The sequence below is a fragment of the Artemia franciscana genome, unplaced genomic scaffold, assembly GCF_032884065.1.
Source record: "Artemia franciscana unplaced genomic scaffold, ASM3288406v1 PGA_scaffold_32, whole genome shotgun sequence".
Classification (NCBI taxonomy): Eukaryota; Metazoa; Arthropoda; class Branchiopoda; order Anostraca; family Artemiidae; genus Artemia; species Artemia franciscana.
The window spans coordinates 1,217,847-1,238,272 of record NW_027062665.1 but is presented as its reverse complement, the minus strand read 5'-3'; the positions used below and the strand labels follow the sequence as shown (position 1 = coordinate 1,238,272).

At 35.2% G+C, this 20,426-nt stretch overlaps 1 protein-coding gene across 1 annotated transcript in view; it reads left to right on the top strand.

The window, feature by feature from the left end:
• LOC136041672 (nucleolar complex protein 3 homolog) overlaps nucleotides 1–19,498 on the top strand; it is a gene marked incomplete in the record, with an annotated part of 87,476 nt that extends 67,978 nt beyond the window's left edge. The window contains 4 exon segments of the mRNA XM_065726390.1: nucleotides 3,621–3,802; nucleotides 7,380–7,511; nucleotides 15,611–15,708; nucleotides 19,282–19,498. Of these exon segments, the coding sequence (XP_065582462.1) occupies nucleotides 3,621–3,802; nucleotides 7,380–7,511; nucleotides 15,611–15,708; nucleotides 19,282–19,468 (599 nt within the window).
• Nucleotides 19,499–20,426: the final 928 nt, after the last annotated feature.

Below are 20,426 nucleotides of genomic sequence, written 5' to 3'. Positions count from 1 at the left end.
AATTGGAAAAATCATACATGGAAAAAATTGGAAATGGTCTGAGATATCACTCGTCAATACAGAATTTTGCACCAAGGTCAACGAGGAAAAAAATATTATCAAGCAAAGAAGCGGTAGTGTTAGTTATACGAGTTGGAATGCATGCAGAAGGTAATGTTCCACGGGCGAGCATTCTTGAAAGAAAAATCCAAGGGGGAGGATGACCTCAGGTCACATAAATTGAGGTTGAAGTCACCAATAATAACAAGTTCACATTAATGAAGTTGGATTATTTCCGAAACCTCATCAAGAACCTGAAGGAAAGAGGGGAGAGACCCTCTAGGAGACCGGTATATCTTACCAACAATCAAAGTTTTAGCTTGGGTTTTAATCTCAATAAATATGGATTCAAACATTCCTTCTTCATTTTTGACAGGTCATGTCTAACAGAGTACGAAAGATATTCCGAAACATAAACAGCAAGGCCACCTTTAGCCATCCTACTTCGATTCAAATATTCCATCTTGTACCCAGGGAGATGCAATAGAGATTCGTTTTTCGAATCAAGGAAAGTCTCACAAAGACCATTAAAATCAGGGTGGCCACTGCGCACTATTTTTTTCAACTCATCAAACGAAAAACAAAGACCCTGAACATTAATCTGAAGCACAGAAAAACTACCATCTCGTTTGGATACTCGACCTAAATCCGACACATATTTACTACATAAATTACTAAAAAATGAACGAATCACACCAATTACGCATTACCTCCGACTGGCACAGCGGGGGAGGGAACCACAGAGGCTGTATAACTAGATAGTTTAAAGGGATCGAAACACGAGTCCTCAATTCGCAGCCAAGTCTTACTCTTAGAAGACTTTTCGCTTCTATCCATACACTAATCCCTTTTGTTATCACTCATGTTTCAGCAACTTTTGTTGAAGTATCAGATGACATACGCAGATTGTAGCCGAAAGATAGTAGTTCTTTTCTAAGGCGTGCTAATTCACGCGATAGATCAGAAGTGATGCTTTTTCCAGATCCTTTCAGTTTACCGTAATTTTTCATAATAGCGTCTTTATCTACTAAATTAGCCAAAGTCACGAAAACTGACCCGGCTTTTAATGTAGTCCAACACGTTGCCCTAGTATTAGAGTCTGATGATTTATTTCCGTTCAAACAATAGCACGTGACGAAGGGCATTGAATATGCGTTACTGACTCCTATTTCAGCGAAAAACTCACGGGCAGCGTTTCCCAAGTTACTACCTTAAACATTTGGTATGCCAAAATTTAGTTGCTAGTAAAGTCAGTCCAGTGAAGATTCCTCGAAAATTTTTTGTCTGATTGACATTGACGGTGTTGCGGACAGATTTTGCTGCGGGCCTGGTTTCTGCTCTACACAGTAGCACAGCTGACTGCTGTGCACAGAGACAGAGCACGGTGCTGACTGAAATGTGAGCATGGTGTTAAGGACAGACTTTGCTGCGGGCCTGGTTTCTGCTCTACACAGTAGCACAGCTGACTGTTGTGCACAGATACAGAGCACGGTGCTGACTGAAATGTGAGCATGGTGTTATGGACAGACTTTGCTGCGGGCCTGGTTTCTGCTCTATACAGTAGCGCAGCTGACTGTTGTGCACAGATACATAGCACGGTGCTGACTGAAATGTGAGCATGGTGTTATGGACAGACTTTGCTGCGGGCCTGGTTTTTTCTCTACACAGTAGCACAGCTGACTGCTGTGCACAGAGACAGAGCACGGTGCTGACTGAAATGTGAGCATGGTGTTAAGGACAGACTTCGCTGCGGGCCTGGTTTCTGCTCTACACAGTAGCACAGCTGACTGTTGTGCACAGATACAGAGCACGGTACTGACTGAAATGTGAGCATGGTGTTGAGGACAGAATTTGCTGCAAGCTAGGTCTCTGCTCTACACAGTAGCACAGCTAACTGCTCTGCACAGAGACAGAGCACAGTGCTGAGTGAAATGTGAGCGTGGTGTTAAGGACAAACTTTTCTGCAGGCCTGGTTTCTGCTCTACACAGTAGCACAGCTGACTGTTGTGCACAGATACAGAGCACGGTGCTGACTGAAATGTGAGCATGGTGTTGAGGACAGACTTTGCTGCAAGCTAGGTCTCTGCTCTACACAGTAGCACAGATAAATGCTCTGCACAGAGACAGAGCACAGTGCTGACTGAAATGTGAGCATGGTGTTAAGGACAGACTTTTCTGCAGGCCTGGTTTCTGCTCTACACAGTAACACAACTGATTGTTGTGCACGATACAAAGCACGGTGCTGACTGAAATGTGAGCATGGTGTTGAGGACAGACTTTGCTGCAACCTAGGTCTCTGCTCTACACAGTAGCACAGCTAACTGCTCTGCACAGAGACAGAGCACGGTGCTGACTGAAACGATGTAAATACGCATTTTAGTATGACGGCTTAAATTTGGCTTTAGTCAAATCCTACCAAATCTTGTAATCAAATTCAACCAACTCGTTGGTTTTATTGAGCTGAAATTCGCTCCGACACTCTCCCGCCCGCAAAAAGCTAATTTTGGGTCAAAGTTCACATATACAAAGAAAAATAAAAGTAAATTTACTGCCCGCTTTAATGAGACTGTTTTATGGCGTGTTACTACTCTGTAGTTAGTACTTTTTAAGGAGTGTTATCGTGATGGATTCAAGGAGCATAACCTTGATAGGGATCAATAGCTATTTTACTCATACGATTATACGTCTTAAAGCTTCTTGACTAGTTACAAAATATCGACGGATCATTTTGTAGGTATGGAGTGTGCGAATTTAGAACAAGATTCATCAAAGAGTAAAATAAAAATATTTGAAACAAATTTTCTTTTAACCCTTTTTTCTCCAAGTTTATTAAAGGTTAGATTGTATTTATTTTTTCTTTTTACTTACTTAAATTCCATCCAACCTCATGGGACGTTTCGGTGCCTCTCTTTTCCAAATTTTTATTGACCAGTGCTCGATATGCTGCTCTGTTTGATGCTGTTTTGCTACACCAAAAATTAAAACTTTCTATGACGGAAAACGAAAGCACTTGGCAATAAGTGTCCAATCACAACTTACATGTCGTGATTACCCCATGCTTTCATATCTAATTAGAATTTTGATTTCTCCTAATAGCAAGAAACGAAGGCATTTCTAACCTTCTAGTACATATGAATAAAAAATATTTTCATTTTTTGCTGTTATACTTTTTCTCTTGTTCAAGCGTAAATTAACGCTAAAATACCCAGATACAAAAAAAAATTGACGAACGCTTTGCATACATATTACCCAAGTCATTTTTTACCACCTAAATGGAAATTAAGAAACCCTTTTCTCTCTCTCTCTCTCTCTCTCTCTCTCTCTCTCTCCTCTCTCCTCTCTCTCTCTCTCTCTCTCCTCTCTCTCTCTCTCTCTCTCCTCTCTCTCTCTCTCCTCTCCTCTCTCTCTCTCTCTCTCTCTCTCTCTCTCTCTCTCTCTCTCTCTCTCTCTCTCTCTCTTTATATCTCTCTTTCTCGCTCTCTCTCAATCTGTCTTTCTCTTTCCCTTCTGTCTTTCTCTCCATCTTTGCCACTTAATAAACTTGGAAGTGAGCTCTTCATGATCTCAGTTTTAATTTGCAGGTTCTGAATCAGAAAATTTTGTAACCGCACTTCAAACCCTTGATGCCATGTTAATTAAACGTTACAAGCGGATATCAGTTCCAAGGGCATTAGCCTATATTAAGCGTATTGCCACTGTGGCAATGCAATCTCAGCATAGTGGTGCAGCTGCGCTTCTCTCTTTCCTTAGGCAGATGTTCATTGTAAGTAAAAATTATATATATTTTAATGATTAAATGGCAACAATAATTTGACAGCAACCCAAAATTTTATTCAATATTCGGGAAATTTCGTAACTGCCCTTCAAACCCTTGATGCTATGTTAATCAAACGTTCCAAGGGCATTAGCCTATATTAAGCATATTGCCACTGTGGCAATGTAATCTCATCATAGTGGTGCAGCTGCGCTTCTCTCTTTCCTTAGGCAGATGTTCATTGTAAGTAAAATTAAATACGTTTTAATGAGTAAATGGCCACAATAATTTGACAGCCAGCCAAAATTTTATCATATGGTATTTAAAAAGAATAAATAAAAAAATACAGTCAAATAAAAGATTATTCATTAAGGCAAATGAAATAAATAATGACCGATTTTTTATTTTCATCTAGCTAGAAAGATGCTCCTACAGTTCCACTAGTGATTGAAAAGATAAAAATTTACCGCCTCTACGCTGTGCGGGTGGAAAAATTCGCGGTTTTAATAGGAGCCTGAAACAAGGGGTGGTTTATTAATGGAAGGTTTTTAAGGAATCTAATATTTCTAGCCAATGGAATGCAACTGAACCCGGCCATGCCTCTGAGGCTGTATTACTTGAGTGTGGACTTAAAGCTCTTTCAGATCCTTAGTTTTTTGGTATTTTTCCTCCTTCCTGCCTGCCCCTGAAATCACCGTAAATGAACGAAGAAAAGTTATGTTTTTTGCCCTATTGTGTCTCCCAATAACAGGTATACACTTATTTGCCGAGTGGTTCAATACAAATAGTTAATGATGAAATAACCTGCTGTCTGTCTTTATTTTGGTTTCTCTTAATTCCCCATAGTCTTAAAGGCAATAAACTTTAATAGTTAAATTATTTTATCCGAGTATTGGATTGATGCGTGTACAATATGACAGTAAGTTACGTAACTATTGACCATGTTATAAATTTGTTTGGAGGAGGGATATGCCAAAAAAAGTTGGCAAAACGCAAAAAATTGATAACAAGCATCTCTTTACTTTTGTGCGTGTTGGACTGATTTTTTATTATTATTTTTTTTGGGAGGGGGAGATCCAATGTGGATAGCCTTCTCTTAGATAGGGCCTTAATTGGGACTAATACATTTGGTTCTCTTCTTTAATCCCTTTTCTTTGGGCAGTATCCAAAACATACCCTCCAAACTAGATATACACCCTCTTCAAGCGAATAGTAATATCAAAATGGAACTAAATTGTTTAAAATTAAAAGATTTTAAGTTGCACTAATTTAAATCTTACTGCCCAATAAAGCTTTCTTATTAACTATGTATTTCCTTAACTATCGTTTCAGAAGGTTATAGCTCATTGCTTGAACTTATGCTCCAAGTTATTGAAGTCCCCCATAGTGTTAAAGGCAATAAACTTTAATAGTTAAACTATTTTACCCGAGTATTAGACTGATGAGTGTAGAGTTTGACAATATGTTACGTAGCTATTTACCATGTTATTTTTTAAACTTTAGATTCATTTGACGAGAACGTAATGTCAGCCTTTTGGGCTTGTAAATAAGAATTTTGAAATGAAAGAACCGTTTACTTATTCTTGGTTCGGTGCATTATGCAGAAGTGACTTCAACCTACTTTCTTATGCTTTTTACACAGAAATACGATAAGTTACGGTCACCAAAAACAAGAAGAACAATAGGGAATTACTCCAGACAGTGGGAAACAAATTAGAATGAATATTTCGGCCCTATGTCCAAGGGCCGTCCTCAGCAATACAAAAATATATAAGAAAAAACTACTTACAAGAGGATAAAATCAATAAAACTGGTTGAAATTCGCTGAGGTAAGGATGCTGGGACTGTTTTGAAAAACTGTTCATTTTAGTTTTATTGATTTTATCCTCTTGTAAGTTGTTGTTTCTTATATATTTTTGTATTACTGAGGACGGCCCTTGGACATAGGGCCGAAATATTCATTCTAATTTGTTTCCCACTTTCTAGAGAAATTCCCTATTGTTCTTCTTGTTTTTGGTGTTTGTGATGGAAAGGCAGTGTGGTCTTCGTCGTTATTTATATGAATTACGGTATGAAATAACTTATAGACTTTCGGGTTAGTAGCACTGAAATTGCTTGGCTTTCCCAGTCAGGAGTTAAGATTTCTGAACCCAGTCTATACCAACTGGTCCTGTTACTGAATAGGTGGTTGAAGATGAGTGGAAGGCCAGATGAACGACGTTTTCTGGAATTAATTTTCTCAAATGTCAACTCCTGGAAATCTCTTAAAGTCTCATTTACCTAGCTCAACTGTCTTCCTTAAAATAATCAAAAAGGGTTTTTCCGGAAAGTAGTTTGTTTTCCTTGGCGTCTGGAAGGGGATTTATTTGAACAAGTGATGTTTTTTTTCCGTTTTATCAGAGAATATTTTTTTTTTCATTCTTAATCGTCGATATTTGCGACAAAAAATATTATCATCTCTAGGTAGAGGATCAAGTAGAAACCCAAACAGTAATGATGCTTTCTAAAGAAAAAGAAAAGTTTTTATGATTCTACTATTCTACCATAAACTCTACTATACATTTTTTCTGCGTTCTACTATACATTTTTTATCTATTTTATTAGAGAAAAAATTTTTTCATACTTAATCGTCGATATTTGCGACAGAAAATATTATTATCTCTGCTTTCTAAAGAAAAGGATGTTGCTATGACTCTATTATTTTACCATAAACTCTACTATACATTCTTTCAACATTCTACTATAAGTTTTTTCAACATTCTACTATACGTTTTTATCTATTTTATCAGAGAACTTTTTTTTCATACTTAAGCGTCGATATCCGAGACAAAAAATATTATTATCTCTAGATAGAGCATCAGGCAGAAACCCAATCAGTAATGATGCTTTCTAAAGAAAAGGAAATGTTGTGATGATTCTATTATTCTACCATAAACTCTACTATACACTCTTTCTACATTCTACTATGCATTATTCATCTATTTTATCAGAGAACATTTTTTTTCATATTTAATCGTCGATATTTACGAGAAAAAATACTATTATCTCTAGATAGAGTATAAAGCAGAAACCCAAACAGCGATGATCCTTTCTAAAGAAAAAGAAAGTTGCTGTGATTCTACTATTCTACCATAGATTCTACTATAACATTCTACTATAAATTACGATTTTTATGATTATATTCTATCTCCTGCTGCGGCTTTTCTAGCTAAACTTAAAGCAAGACTGTGGAGGAAAAAATGCTTAATGCAAATAACATGGTAAGACTGAAGTTGCTTTTTGTTTCTGTGAATTTGCTTGGTTTGTTGTATTTTCGTTGTTTTTATTTCTCGTTTTTTACTTTTTATTATAGTTGGTTCTTGGTTTTTATTGCAGTTCTGTGTCAAGCGTGCTATTTTCTATGTAGGAAAAATTGATTCAAAATTATAAAGTTTCTTATCTATTTTATAATTATGTCTATTCTATGTTGAAATATGTAGTGTGCTAAATAAACAGATTTAATTAAATATAAATAAATAAATAAAAAAACAGTTGATAAATTCAGTGTATGAAATTTGCTTAGGCTTTACCGTTACTTCATTTCCAGGTATTCAAGAAAGCTGATGTTCTGCTAGACCCTGATAGTTCTATAGGAAGTGGTCTTTTCTTGCCGGAGTTAAACGAGCCTGAACATTGTAATGCCAGCAATACCGCTCTCTGGGAACTCCATTCACTAACGGTATGTACTACTAGAATAACGTATAGGTGTTATAAATATAAGTCACAACCGTCATTAACGTTATAACCATTTGGCATTTCCGACGAATTAATGAGTTGAACGAGTTAAACATTATGGCTATTGCTCACGTAATTGAATTAGGTCAAAGCTATTTAAACCAGTTAACTTTAAATAAACGTTATATATATTTTAAACGTTACAATTGTAAAGATTGATCTTTCCTGTCGTTGTTGAACGAGCCAGAACGTTGTAATGGCAGCAATACTGCTTAGAACTCCACTCTCTAAGGGTATATAAGGGTATCTCTAAGGGTATATTAAAATAGCGTATAGGTTTTCATAAAAATGTATGCATGAAGTAGAGATGTTAGAACTATAGGGAGTGGTTTTCTCCTGCCCGAGTACAATGATTTATACATTATAAATGTTTTGACCTAATAGGGCAGGGCCAAAATCCAGAAGAAGTTCACATTTAGTCTGCTGTTTCGCAGTTTTTCGGAGGGATCCATCACACTAATGCTAAGGAGGATAAAATTCGGACTTCTGGTCCTTTCCCCCTGTCTACTGGTATGTCTACTGGTATGTATGTTTTGAGATATTCTGACTTTGTATACTTTCATTTTATTAACAAAACTTTTTCATACTGAAGAATGGTTTGATCTGACTTTAATGCCATTATTGAATAGAATTATATTTGCATCATAAACATACCAGGTGAATGGAACTGACTTATTCAAGGTGACTAAGTTAAAGTCAAAAATCCTCTGGTCATACAGATTAGACCTTTGTGCGGATTTCATACGGGTATTTCCTGTGATATCTCATGCCGTTTGAAGGGGTTGGGGGTAGATGGATTTGTATTTGGATGGTGGTTGTTACCCTGGGTGTGCTTGGAAGGATATGATTGTTTGTTTTTATTATTAAATTAATTAGTATAGGATGATGCTAGGACCGTTTAGTAGTATCCCCTCTATTCGTTTAAAGGTGCCCACAGGGGGTATACTATTTGAGCCACTAGCCCCTCAAGACATTAATATGCGCACCTGGGTCTTGCGCAATACTATAGCGCACCTGTAACGGTATAGTACACCTGTATGTTACACAATAGGGACTGTTTCCTAAGAGATACAGGTGCTTATTATGTAATAGGGATTTGTTTACTTTTTGTTGCTACGTCATAGTGAATGTTTTTTTCAAAACATTTCAAGAATTTTTTTTAAGATATCTCTCTTAAAGACGTTTTTCAAGATTTTCTAAGACGTTTTTATGACATTTTACTTCAAGACGTTTTTCAAAACGTTTTTTTAACACATTTATCTTCAAGAGGTTTCAAGATGTTTTTAAGACATTTTCCTTCAAGACCTTTTTAAAGACGTTTCAAGACATTTCAAAACGTTTTTTAAAGACATGCTTTTCTTCAAGACGTTTTTCAGGATGTTTTAAGACATTTCAAGACGTTTCAATGCATTTCAAGACGATTTTCCTTTCAAGATTTCTTTGGTTGTTACGTAATAAAGTTTGTTTACTTATGCAAATGGATGCAGGTGGTTGTTACGTACTAGGGATCGTTTGATTATGTTGAAGGTGATGCAATCTTGCGTGACTTGGTAGATTTATTGGGAATGACATAATCTCGCATGACATACTAGACTTCAAGGGGTCGTGGGGCATCCCCGCTTTAACTGAGGAGGGCACATGCGTCGGTTGTTATGTAATGACGATGCATACGTGGATGTTACGTAATTTTGTAATAGATCTCATTTTCTTTCAAGAGGTTTTTCTTTTCTTTTTCTCAGGGAACCTTTATAATCTTAAAATTTTTTCCTCGTTAGAAATAGAAAGAAATTTTCCCTCAAGAGAATTGAGCGCTTGACATCTGAACCAAGAAACCCTTTCTAATACTATTATTCGGAGAATAATTTCTAGATAATAGCCAATTCCCCGCGTGGGGAATTCCCTGTCCGCTTTCTAGAATGACTAAATGGGTCGCGTGTTTCATATGCATGGAATAATTGACACGCAGGGGGGGTAATCGATTACTAGAAATTGGTTACTTTTGATATACATCTATATTTTACAGATTTAACATGGACAGTTTAAGTTAGCTATTGAATCAGTGATATGTTACAAAGCTTTGGCCTTAGATATTTCATTGCGTAAATGATTACCTATTGCAGATACATCCTGGAACAAGAAATCTGAAGAATGAAGGCTTTTTGTGCCTACAAGATTTATTATAAAAAAAACCTTTAAAAATCAGGAAATCACAGACAAAGCAATTAATTCTCAACAAACGGAAAAATAATATGTGAAAAAACCTAATATAGGGTAAAATATAAGAAAAACAAGTATGAATTAAAGAAATGAGGCCCATAGCAACCAATTTAAGGGAGAGAGTGGTCGAGGGTTTTTATAAGAGGTAAATCTATGTCATATTAAGAGATATTTCTGGAAGGTCTTAATGTAAATGTATCGTTTTTATCGTTTTATTAGACGCACCTGCAAGAAAAAAGAAACACATTTTTGCATTTGGTTATTTCTGAGAGGTTTTAATGAAAATGCCAAGTTTTTGTATCCAAGACTATACATATTCATGCCACCGTGACAATATGTGGCTGGCCCAGTCAAGCAAGCAATCCCAGGGGGATATTATTAGAGGTAAATTTAACCCGCAGTCTCCATCCGTCGAAAAAATCTTTTAACAACCCCATCCTAACTTTAAGCTGTAGAACTTGTTATTCCAAGTAATTCATGCCACTTTGAAAGACTATGGATGACACGCGGCATCCTCTGGCACCCCTCCTCATTCCTAAGACATTTTTTCAGATATTTCCATGATGAAAATGTGCTTTGAATCCATTGATCTGTGTTTTAACTCCACCCCAACATGATGTCCCCCATGGCAATTCACGCCACCATGGTAAACTGTGGCGTGAGGGCACATGATATCCTCTAGCTCCCCTCATAAAGACGTTTTTTCGGGTCTTAGCCCTCTCAAGACGTTTTTTCAGTTATTTGCCTCTTACAAAATACTCTTTCAATTCATTTGTTCGCGTTTTTGCGAGCCAATCCTCCGTTATATACCATGTCATTTTATGCAACGGTGCCACACTATACTGGCCCTCCGGCACTCTCATCATTCCTAAGACATTTTCCAGATATTTTGTTGTCAAAATCGCTTTAAATTGATTGGTTTATGTTTATGCAAGCCAACCCTCCGTGATACACCATGTCATTCACGCCACTTTGTCACATTATGATTGGCCCTAAGACACCCCTCAGTATTCCTAAGACATTTTACGTATATTTTCATGTTAAAAATCATGCTTTAAATGCATTGGTTTTAAAGCCAAACCCTCAACGTGATACAAAATGATATAAACTAGTTCAAATCATTGGGAAATAGTCAATCTTAGAGAATCTTTAGAGATCTTTTTTAGAGAATGACATAAACTAGTTCAAAGTACAGGAATATAGTCCTTCTTAGAGAATTTCTAGAGATGTTTTCTTAGAGAATGATCCAAGCTCAACCAAAACATAAGAAAAATAGTCCTTGATCGCTAGAAGTACCATTTCCCATAGCGTTGGAACCCGTAATCCACTTATAACTACCTGCACCCAAAGTATCCCACCCTGGGTATCTGCTATCGACCAGTTTTAACGGCTAGAAAAACAATATGATACTTATGAAAATATCTTGCAAGCTCGCACCTTTTTTTAAAAAATCAGCCTTTTGCTTACATTCTAGTTGGTTAGGATAACCTAACCTAGACATTTAATTTAGGTTAGATGACGTGCCAACTAACCTAACCTATTATGTGGCAGGTTAGTTTAACCTAACCTACTAGCATGTAAGCAAACGGCTGAATCATAAGAATCATATTGTTTTTTTAGCTGTTAAAATTGGTCAGTTGCAGGTACCCAGGATACGATGCATTGGTTGCAGGTACCTGGGATAGTGGTAGGTAGGTTGCAGGTGCCCATGCTCTGGGAGGTGGTACTTTTAGCTGTCAAGCACTATTTTCCTATGTTTTGGGTGAGCTTGGATCATTCTCTAAGAAAACATCTCTAAAAATTCTTTAAGAAGGACTACTTTCCTATGTTTTGAACAAGTTTATATCAGTCTCTAAGAAAACATCTCTGAAAATTATCTAAGAAGGAGTATTTTCCTACGTTTTGAACAAGTTTATATCATTCTCTAAGAAAACATTTCTAGAAATCATCTATGAACGACTATTTTCCTACGTTTTGAACCAGTTTATATCATTGTCTAAGAAATCATCTCGAAAAAATTTCTAAGAAGGACTATTTTCCTATGTTTTGAACAGGTTTTTATCATTCTCTAAGTGAACACCTCTGAAAATTCTCTAAAAGGATTATTCTCCTATTTTGTGAAGAATTTTGTATCATTCTCTAAGAAAATATCTCTAAAAACTCTAAGAATGTGTGTGTGTGTGTTGTATGTGTTTTTGTGTGTGTTTGTGTTTTTGTTTTGGATATTTTCTTAAAGAATGATTTAAACTTGTTCAAAATATAGACAAATAGTCCTTCTTAGAAAATTTTTAGCAATTTTATTTTAGAGAATGTTATAAACTTGTTCAAAACATAGGAAAATAATCTTTCTTAGATAATTTTCCTTAGAAAATGATATAAACTAGCTTCAAAACAGAGGAAAATAGCCCATCTTAGAGAATTTTTAGCGTTTTTTGCTAGAGAAAGGATTTTTTTCATCTTTCTCTCTGACTTTGGTAAAAAACCTATCCTGCTAATATATCTCAGACTTTAGTAGCTCTTAATAAAATTAAATTGTTAGTCTTGATGTAACACAAAATGAAAAAAGAAAAAATCGTAAGAAAGTTTTGAATGCTGCTGGTTCATAGATAACACCCTACTCCATGCGTGGATTGCTTAAATACGAACCATTGGACTTACAGAATTATTTTTAACAAGAAAATATCGGGAAAACATCTTAGGAATGATGAGGGGTGCCAGAGGGCCAGTCATAGTGTGGCATGGTGGTGTGAAATTACATGGTGTATCACTGAGGGGTTGGCGTGCAAAAACACGAGTCAATGGATTTAAAGCATTTTTTACAGGAAAATACCAGAAAAAATGTCTTAGGAATGATGAGGGGTTCCAATGGCTGCCAGAGGGGCTGTAATAGTGTGGCACTGGGTGAATTGACATTGTGTATTACGTTGAGAGTTGACTTGCAAAAACACGAACCGATAGATGTAAAGTGGGATTTTTCAGATGAAAATATCTGGAAAATATCTTAGTAATGATAAGGGGTGTCAGAGGGCAAGTCATAGTGTGACACGGTGGCACGAAATGACATGGATTATCACGGAGGACTGGCTTGCGAAAACATGAACCAATGAATTTACAGCACGATCTTTAACAAGAAAATATCTAGAAAAAGTTTTAGGAATGATGAGGGATGCCGTAGGGCCAGTCATAGTATGGCATGGAGGCGTGAAATAATATGGTGTATAACGGAGAATTGGCTTGCAAAAACACGAAGCAGTGGATTTAAAGCATCTTTTTAACAGGAAAATAACCTGAAAAAAATGTCTTAGGAATGATGAGGGGTGCCAGAGGGTGTCGTATGCCATGGTGGTATGAATTGCCATAGGGGTGCATCACGTTGGAGGGTTGATTGCTAAAACACAAATCAATGGATTGAAAGCATGTTTTTATCATCAAAATATCTGAAAATGTCTTAGGATTGATAAGGGGTGCCAGAGGGTGTCGTCTGCCATCCATAGTTTGTCACGGTGATATGAATGGCTTGGACTAACATGTTCTACAGTTTGTGTTAAAAGAACTAGTTAAGCTGGGGGTGTTAAAAGAATATATCCAATATCAAGTTTTTGCGGTTTGTTTCTCCATTTGTTGAATTTTAATTGCTTTTTCTGTGATCTCTTAACTTTTTTGATGTTTTATGAATAAAACTTATGTACAAAAAAGTCTTCCTTCTTTAGATTTCGTGTTCCAGGATGTATTTCAAATAGGTAATCATTTACGCAATGAAATATCTAAATCCAATGCTATGTAACATCTCACTGATTCAATAGCTAACTTAACCTGTCTAGGTCACTTTGGAAAATTAATAGCACTGTAACATGCAGGTGCGCATCAAATTTAACCCATTTGTAGTAGTTGATTTCCCCCTGAATGTAAATTATTGCATGCATATGAAACACGTGTTCCATTTAATCATTCTAAAAATTGGGCAGGGAATTCTCCGGGCGATGAATCGGCTATCATGCAGAAAGCACTATCCGAATAAAAAAGGTTTCTTGGCTCAGATGTCTAGCGCTCCATTCCGTTGAGGGGAAACTTCTTTCGATTCCTAGAGAGGACAGAAATCTTTAGATTATAAACATTTCTTGAGAAAAAGAAAAGAAAAACACATTGAAAGAAAAAGAAATATCTTAGAATATTTGTACCACCCACGTGTGCATCGTCATTACGTAACATCCCACGTGTGTGCCCGCCTCATTTATAAATGGAAATTTCCGCATATCAGCATATTATGAAGTCTAGCATATCATGTGAGATTCTGTCATTCCCAATAAATCTACCAAATCACGCAAGTTTTCGTCAACCCCAATAAACCTATCAAATTACTCAAGATTACATCAACCTTAACATAATTAAACAACCCCTATTATGTAACAACCCAAGAAATCTTGAAAAAGTCGCTTGAAATGTCTTTGAACGTCTTGAAAAACGCCTTAAACAAAAATGTCTGAAAAAACGTCTTGAAATGTCTTAATAGATGTCTTGAAACAGTGTGAAAAACGCCTCAGAGAAAAATGTCTTAAAAACATCTTGAAATGTCTTGAAACATCTTGCAAAAAGTCTTGAAGAAAAATGTCTTAAAAATCGTCTTGAAATGTCCTAAAAACGTCTTGAAATTTCTTGAAGAAAAGAATCCCTATTACGTAACAAGCACTTATATCTATTAAGAATACATTCCCTAATACGTAACATGCACCTGCGTCTTGAGGGAATCGCCGTTAAACTTCTGTTTGTTTAAGCTTCATTTTGTTTTTTATTTAATTTATTAGTTTAGAGTGCATTTAGGAACTTTTATGTAGGTAATCGCTACGCGTTAGCAAAAGTTAATTCTTCCCTAGTGTAGAGATTTATATTTGTATATTAAAATAAAGTTAATGTCAAAGTTAAAATCATGAAAGGTTTTTTATAGAAAAAAAGTTTGTATCACATATTTCTATCAGCTCATCAACTATTATTGATCAACATTAAAAAAAAAAACATTTTTTATTCCCAAAATTTATGTTCTTGTTGTCAGCTAACATTCTAAGATTAGTACCGAGAAAGGAGCTAAAGGTAAGCTCTAGTTATCTTTAGCAATGCTATTATTTAAACTCCCGAACTATTAAAGCTTGTGGGTGTAGTAGCTCTTCTTGATGGTAATTTTAGCTCGCATTAAGTTGGATTTGATTATTCATTTTAGTTTTTGTTAGTTTTAGGTTTCATTTAACAATTAATAGTATCTATTACTTTATGTTTCACATGATTATTCATTATTATTTTTGTTCTTTTTTTGGCTCCATTTATTCTTTCGTAGTAATTTCTATTCGTTTTAGGTTTTATTTATTATGTGAACTTATTTATTCTTTTTTTGTATTATATCGGTTTTTAGTTTTCTTTTAGTTTTTTTTGGAAAACTTTTTAATTATTGATAAGAAAGAGTTAAACAATTTTTAGTTAAAACATTGCTACTTTTTAGTCGATTTTTTTTTCAGTTCTATTATCTTCCAAAAGCTATCATCCATTATCATCCATTTTCTATTCATTTTAGGTTTCATGTATTCATTCACTCACGGTAATTTCTGTTTGTATTAAGTTTGACTTGTTATGTAATTTTTTTCTCGTTTTTGGCTCTAACATAGCTCTTTAATTGTGTTTAAACCTTTTGAAAAACTCGTTTTTGATGAAAAAGGTGGAACGAGTCAAATAGTTCTGATAATAATAGAAGAAGCATTTTAAACTCTAAACAAAAACTTTTTTATACAATATGGATTCAATGTGAAATAATAATTTTACTTTTAAGTCATTTTTTTTCAGAACCATTATCATCCAAAAGTTAGAAAACTGGCTAAATATATAATGAGTGGATTACCAACAACTGGGAGTGGAGTGCTGCCGCCAGAATTAGGAAAAAAGTAAGTGGTGTTCTTTGTCTTTGGCTGTAGAATTAACACTAAATGTGCAGGACATAGAATCGGGTTTCCCAATGATGAATTCACAATGTACATATAGTGGTGCTGAAATAGATATTAAATAAAAAAACAAGTTTTTTCAACTGAAAGTAAAAAGCGACATTAAAACTTAAAACGAACAGAAATTACTTCGTCTATGAAAGGGGCTGCTTCCTCATCAACGCCCCGCTCTTTACGCTAAAGTTTGACTCTTTCTCTCAACTCTTCTTTTTAAAAAAGTAAAAAACTTAAAAAAGTAAAAAAACAAATAAACAAGATTCTATGACTTTTAGGGGGCGTTTCCCCCTATTTTCTAAAATAACGCAAATTTTCTCAGGCTCGTAACTTTTGATGGGTAAGACTAAACTTGATGAAACTTATATATTTATAATCAGCATTAAAATGCGATTCTTTTGATGTAGCTCTTGGTATCAAAATTCCATTTTTTAGAGTTTTGGTTACTATTGAGCCGGGTCGCTCCTTACTGCAGTTCGTTACCACGAACTGTTTGATAAATAGATAGCTAGAAAATGTGGTAGTTGAAACAGCTGCTGGATAAATGCATTTCATTTAAACCGTTGTTTAGGTATTTGGAGAATATATGTTAGGCAAAAGTTTGTAACCAGGCTGATTTCAAGTGTCAAGATATCTTGATCATGAGGTTCTGGTGGCATAGGTTATGGGTGAATCAGGGGGGGTCATCTCAAGAAGTTTCAAGGTATTTCAAGACGTTTTTTCAAGATTTCTTTGGTTGTTACGTAGGAAAGAATATACCCCTTGTTCATAAACTTTTCGTAAAAATGCAGTTAAAAATGTAGTTTCTACCAAAAATCAGGAAATGCTTCTCCAGCTCATAAATTGATCTAAAAAATGTCAGTTAAAAATCTTTTTTGGGACCTTAAGATAAAGTCCACGGGAGGTAAACCCCTTCTTCAAACTTCTTTTTTAAGTTTTATCGAAAGCTATAAGTCTTTTAATTTGGAATGAAATAGATAATTGAAGTTCTCTCAAGCACACATTGCGAGATATTGTTCCTTTTATAAGTATTTGGTGTCTTTTTTTCTGGATATGAATCAGACAGGTTAGCAGGGGGGCTGGGGAATAGTCTTTATTGGGTCACAGTCCTTTATTTTTGGTTTTCATAACTCTACCACTGAGGAAAAGGAGCTTTAACTTCCTAACACGCTATTTGGTTCTGAGAGTATTTCTTCAGTCGAGCATCAGAGAGTCGTATCTCCATCATTGTTAATTTTCAGATGAACAAAAAATCTCACATTTTCCCTCTGATAACCATAAAAAAAGGATTTATGTATAAAGTCAATACATATCAATCTGTTTTTGTGTTACGGTTATTAGAAGGGGAATAAAAAAGTTTTGAGGTTCTATTTTGCTCTTCTGAAAATTTGTAATTATGGAAATGCGACCTTTTGATGCCCGACTGACGAGTTTATAAGCCATGAATCTAAAAACGGCCAATTATTGATAGTCAAGTTCTGGCTCAAAAATATTTCTAATAAGAACTTAGTTAAAGAGGTCTAGCAATAGTTATTATTGATGCTTAAAAAAAATATAATAGAATTGCGTTTGTGAAAATTGAGACGTCGAGCCAGAATCAAGGTGAAATCGAGACATCGATGATCTGGACCAGAATGGGGATAGATTTTAACATTCTCTAATCACTAATTAAGATCTTTCCGTTTAGTTCCTTGTCCACTGTAATTTTATTTTATATATTGCAAAGTCAAAGCCAGAAACTAAGACATCAAAATTATCCGAAATAATTACATTATAGTGACTGCTTTCAAATTGAGCTGTAAATGTTGTGAAATCATTACCTAATTTAATATTAATGTCAAAGATTTATTGTAGTATGCTCATTTGTCTTTTTTCATTTTACTTTTTTCTGGAGTTTTTTATTTTCTGTTTTTGTTGCTACATTAGTTTTGTTTATTTGTTGTTTTCATTGGAAGGTCAAATTGAAAATAGCAACCAGAAACGATTGTTTTTAAAATTAGCTTTCTAATTCGCTAACGCCTCAGACAAGTTGGATATATTCATCCTGATGGAAGGTCTGGTTATTTTCGCCATTCTCAGTGAAGGAAGAAATTATTTTCTTTCTAAAGGAGATGTTATTTCCAAGAAGATTTCTAAGCTGCTATTGAACAGGAATTAACCCCTCAATTCTGAATCAAATAAAGAAATTATTTACACCTAAAGGAAGAATATGAGATACCAAATGTTGTATAGTTGGTAGAAGATAAAAGAAGATAAAAGGCAGGAATATAATTTAATCAGAACTCAGCCATCAACTGAAATGTCAAAATATACCTTTTATCTTCTACCAACCACAAAAACTGTTGTACTGATATACTCAAAAAGGTGATTCATTATCACCTTTGAAAGGTGATTCATTCAAAAGGACATTCATTATTGTTTAATATACCTCCCTAAATAAAAGAAGAAAAAAGTAGTGATTTGATCCATTTTTCCTTATTTTGAAAGTAGTAACTTGTTTCAATGAGAAGCCAACCAATTTTCCATTTGTTTTTTCTTTTTTTTTTTATGTAATTGCGGTTATTTTCGCAATTCTCAGTGATGGAAGAAACACTAAATGAAAGTCACAAAAAAAACCTGGAATCAAAGGGCACATGATGATAACAACTTCTCAAGTGTTGATTGTATTATTATGTAACTGTATTATTATGTACTTCTTCTATTGGAAGAAGCATTTACAAAATATTGACCAAAAATAAGGATGTCATGATGGCTATTTTCAAAATGATATTTCTGTGTCGTCAAGCCAAGTTAGATGTCTCCAAAAGTGTTGGTATCCCTAGGCATCCCTAGGCACAGCCATCCTAATGGGAAAAGAAAAAAAAATGAAAAAATAATAACTTACAGCAGCTAGTCTTTCTTCTTCTGTAATTTTGCAGATTGATCTGTAATCAGTCTTGATCTGTAATAATTGATCAGTCTTGATCTGTAATAATTGCAGTATTTTCACAATCTCTGTATTTTCCAGGTTCTCCAAATTTCCCTAGGTTTTCTTAAATCTCCTCGAATATTAAGTTTTACTAATATACGAACGTTAACACAATTGGTTTTTTTTATGTAAAATTTCAGAAATATTTCGGGAACTCATGTTTTCCGGGAATTTGAGAAAAGAGTAAAGGAGAGAGTAGAAAAATATTACGGGGAGTCATTTATAATATAGTCAAATGTGTTTTCGACATAATACCATAAAATAGGTGTGTTTCCAAGACCACATTGCTTTTCTGTAACGAGCACATACACGTTCAAATGGGGATAATTCCATTTATCTAGACATTGAAAAGAGGTACAAAAGTCTAGACATTGCGACATTGACCGTCATCAGTAGAAATAGTCATTCTACTGATGACGGTCGCTGTATATGTGATCGGAATGTCTAGAGTTTCGTACCTGTTTTCACTGTTTAAATAACTGGACTTGTGGACTTATATGTTCGTCAAAGGTGTCGGAATTTACTTTTTAATAATGTGTGATATTTTATTTCAGGTCAGCTGTAGAATTTTTGGAAGAGCTTGAAAGGGAAGACCCTATGGGTGGAATACCGAATCCTCCTGAATACGTACCGAAGAAATTAAAAACAATTCGACTTTTTGATACTGATTTAACTGAACTTGGCAGAAATATTAGCGATTCTGTGAGCTGTGACGATTTTGACATTTCAGTTGATGGCTGAGTTCTGATTAAATTATATTCCTGCCTTTTATTTTCTTTTATGTTTTCTTTAAACTTACCAACATGTTCAGTGAAGTGTTAAGCCTCATTTTCACCTGGGTTTTACAGAAACGAGAAAATAAATCGACTAATAAAATTGGAAAAAAATTGTTTTCGATACAGCATAGGAAAACTGGGGTTTATAACTGGCGGACTCAAATGCGGTTTAAGATTTATTTTTTTTTTTTTTTTTTTTTTTTTTTGCTTTTTTCTATAGTTGATTGTTGACTGAAGACAAAATTTTCAGTCAGGGATCTTCGAGGTTTTGTCTGTCTTTTGTTTGGTGCAAATATTTATTGTTAACCTATCCTTACCTTGGATCTTACGTCCTCTTTTGCCGCCAGAGGCTCTCGGAGCATCAAGAAAGTGCCACCAGTTATCCTCATAATTGCTGCTTTCTAGACGTCTTCCCACTGGGGATAGACTCTTGTTCGGGAGTGTGTCAGTCCCGCTGGTATTTGCGACGAAGTGTGTTTTTTGGTTCTCCTTTTCTTTTGGTTCAACTGGCTGCCACCTCAGTACCATTCCGGGGAGACTAAATAGTCTCGACCAATAGTCTGCCATACGTATTACATCTCTCGAGTAGTGCCATCTACGTTGCTGTGTAAAAAAAATTTTAATAGGGGCTGATGCGGTATGGAGCGGACAGTCTGGAACGTTGTCACTCCAGTTAGTTTTTAATATCCGAGGAAGACAATTATCCTCAGAAGGAAGAAGCTATTCCGTTGTTCAGAGTATAACATGAGGGAAACTGATGTTGAACAATCACACTCAATTTCAAAAAGTATTTTATCGATCCTCAAATCGGCTTTAATCAAACGCTCTACTGGCTTATAAAATACTAGATTCTATCTTCTTTTTGCTGTATATTGTTCGTTGAACTTCCAAGGTTCTAAATGTCGCTACCAGCTCTACTGCAT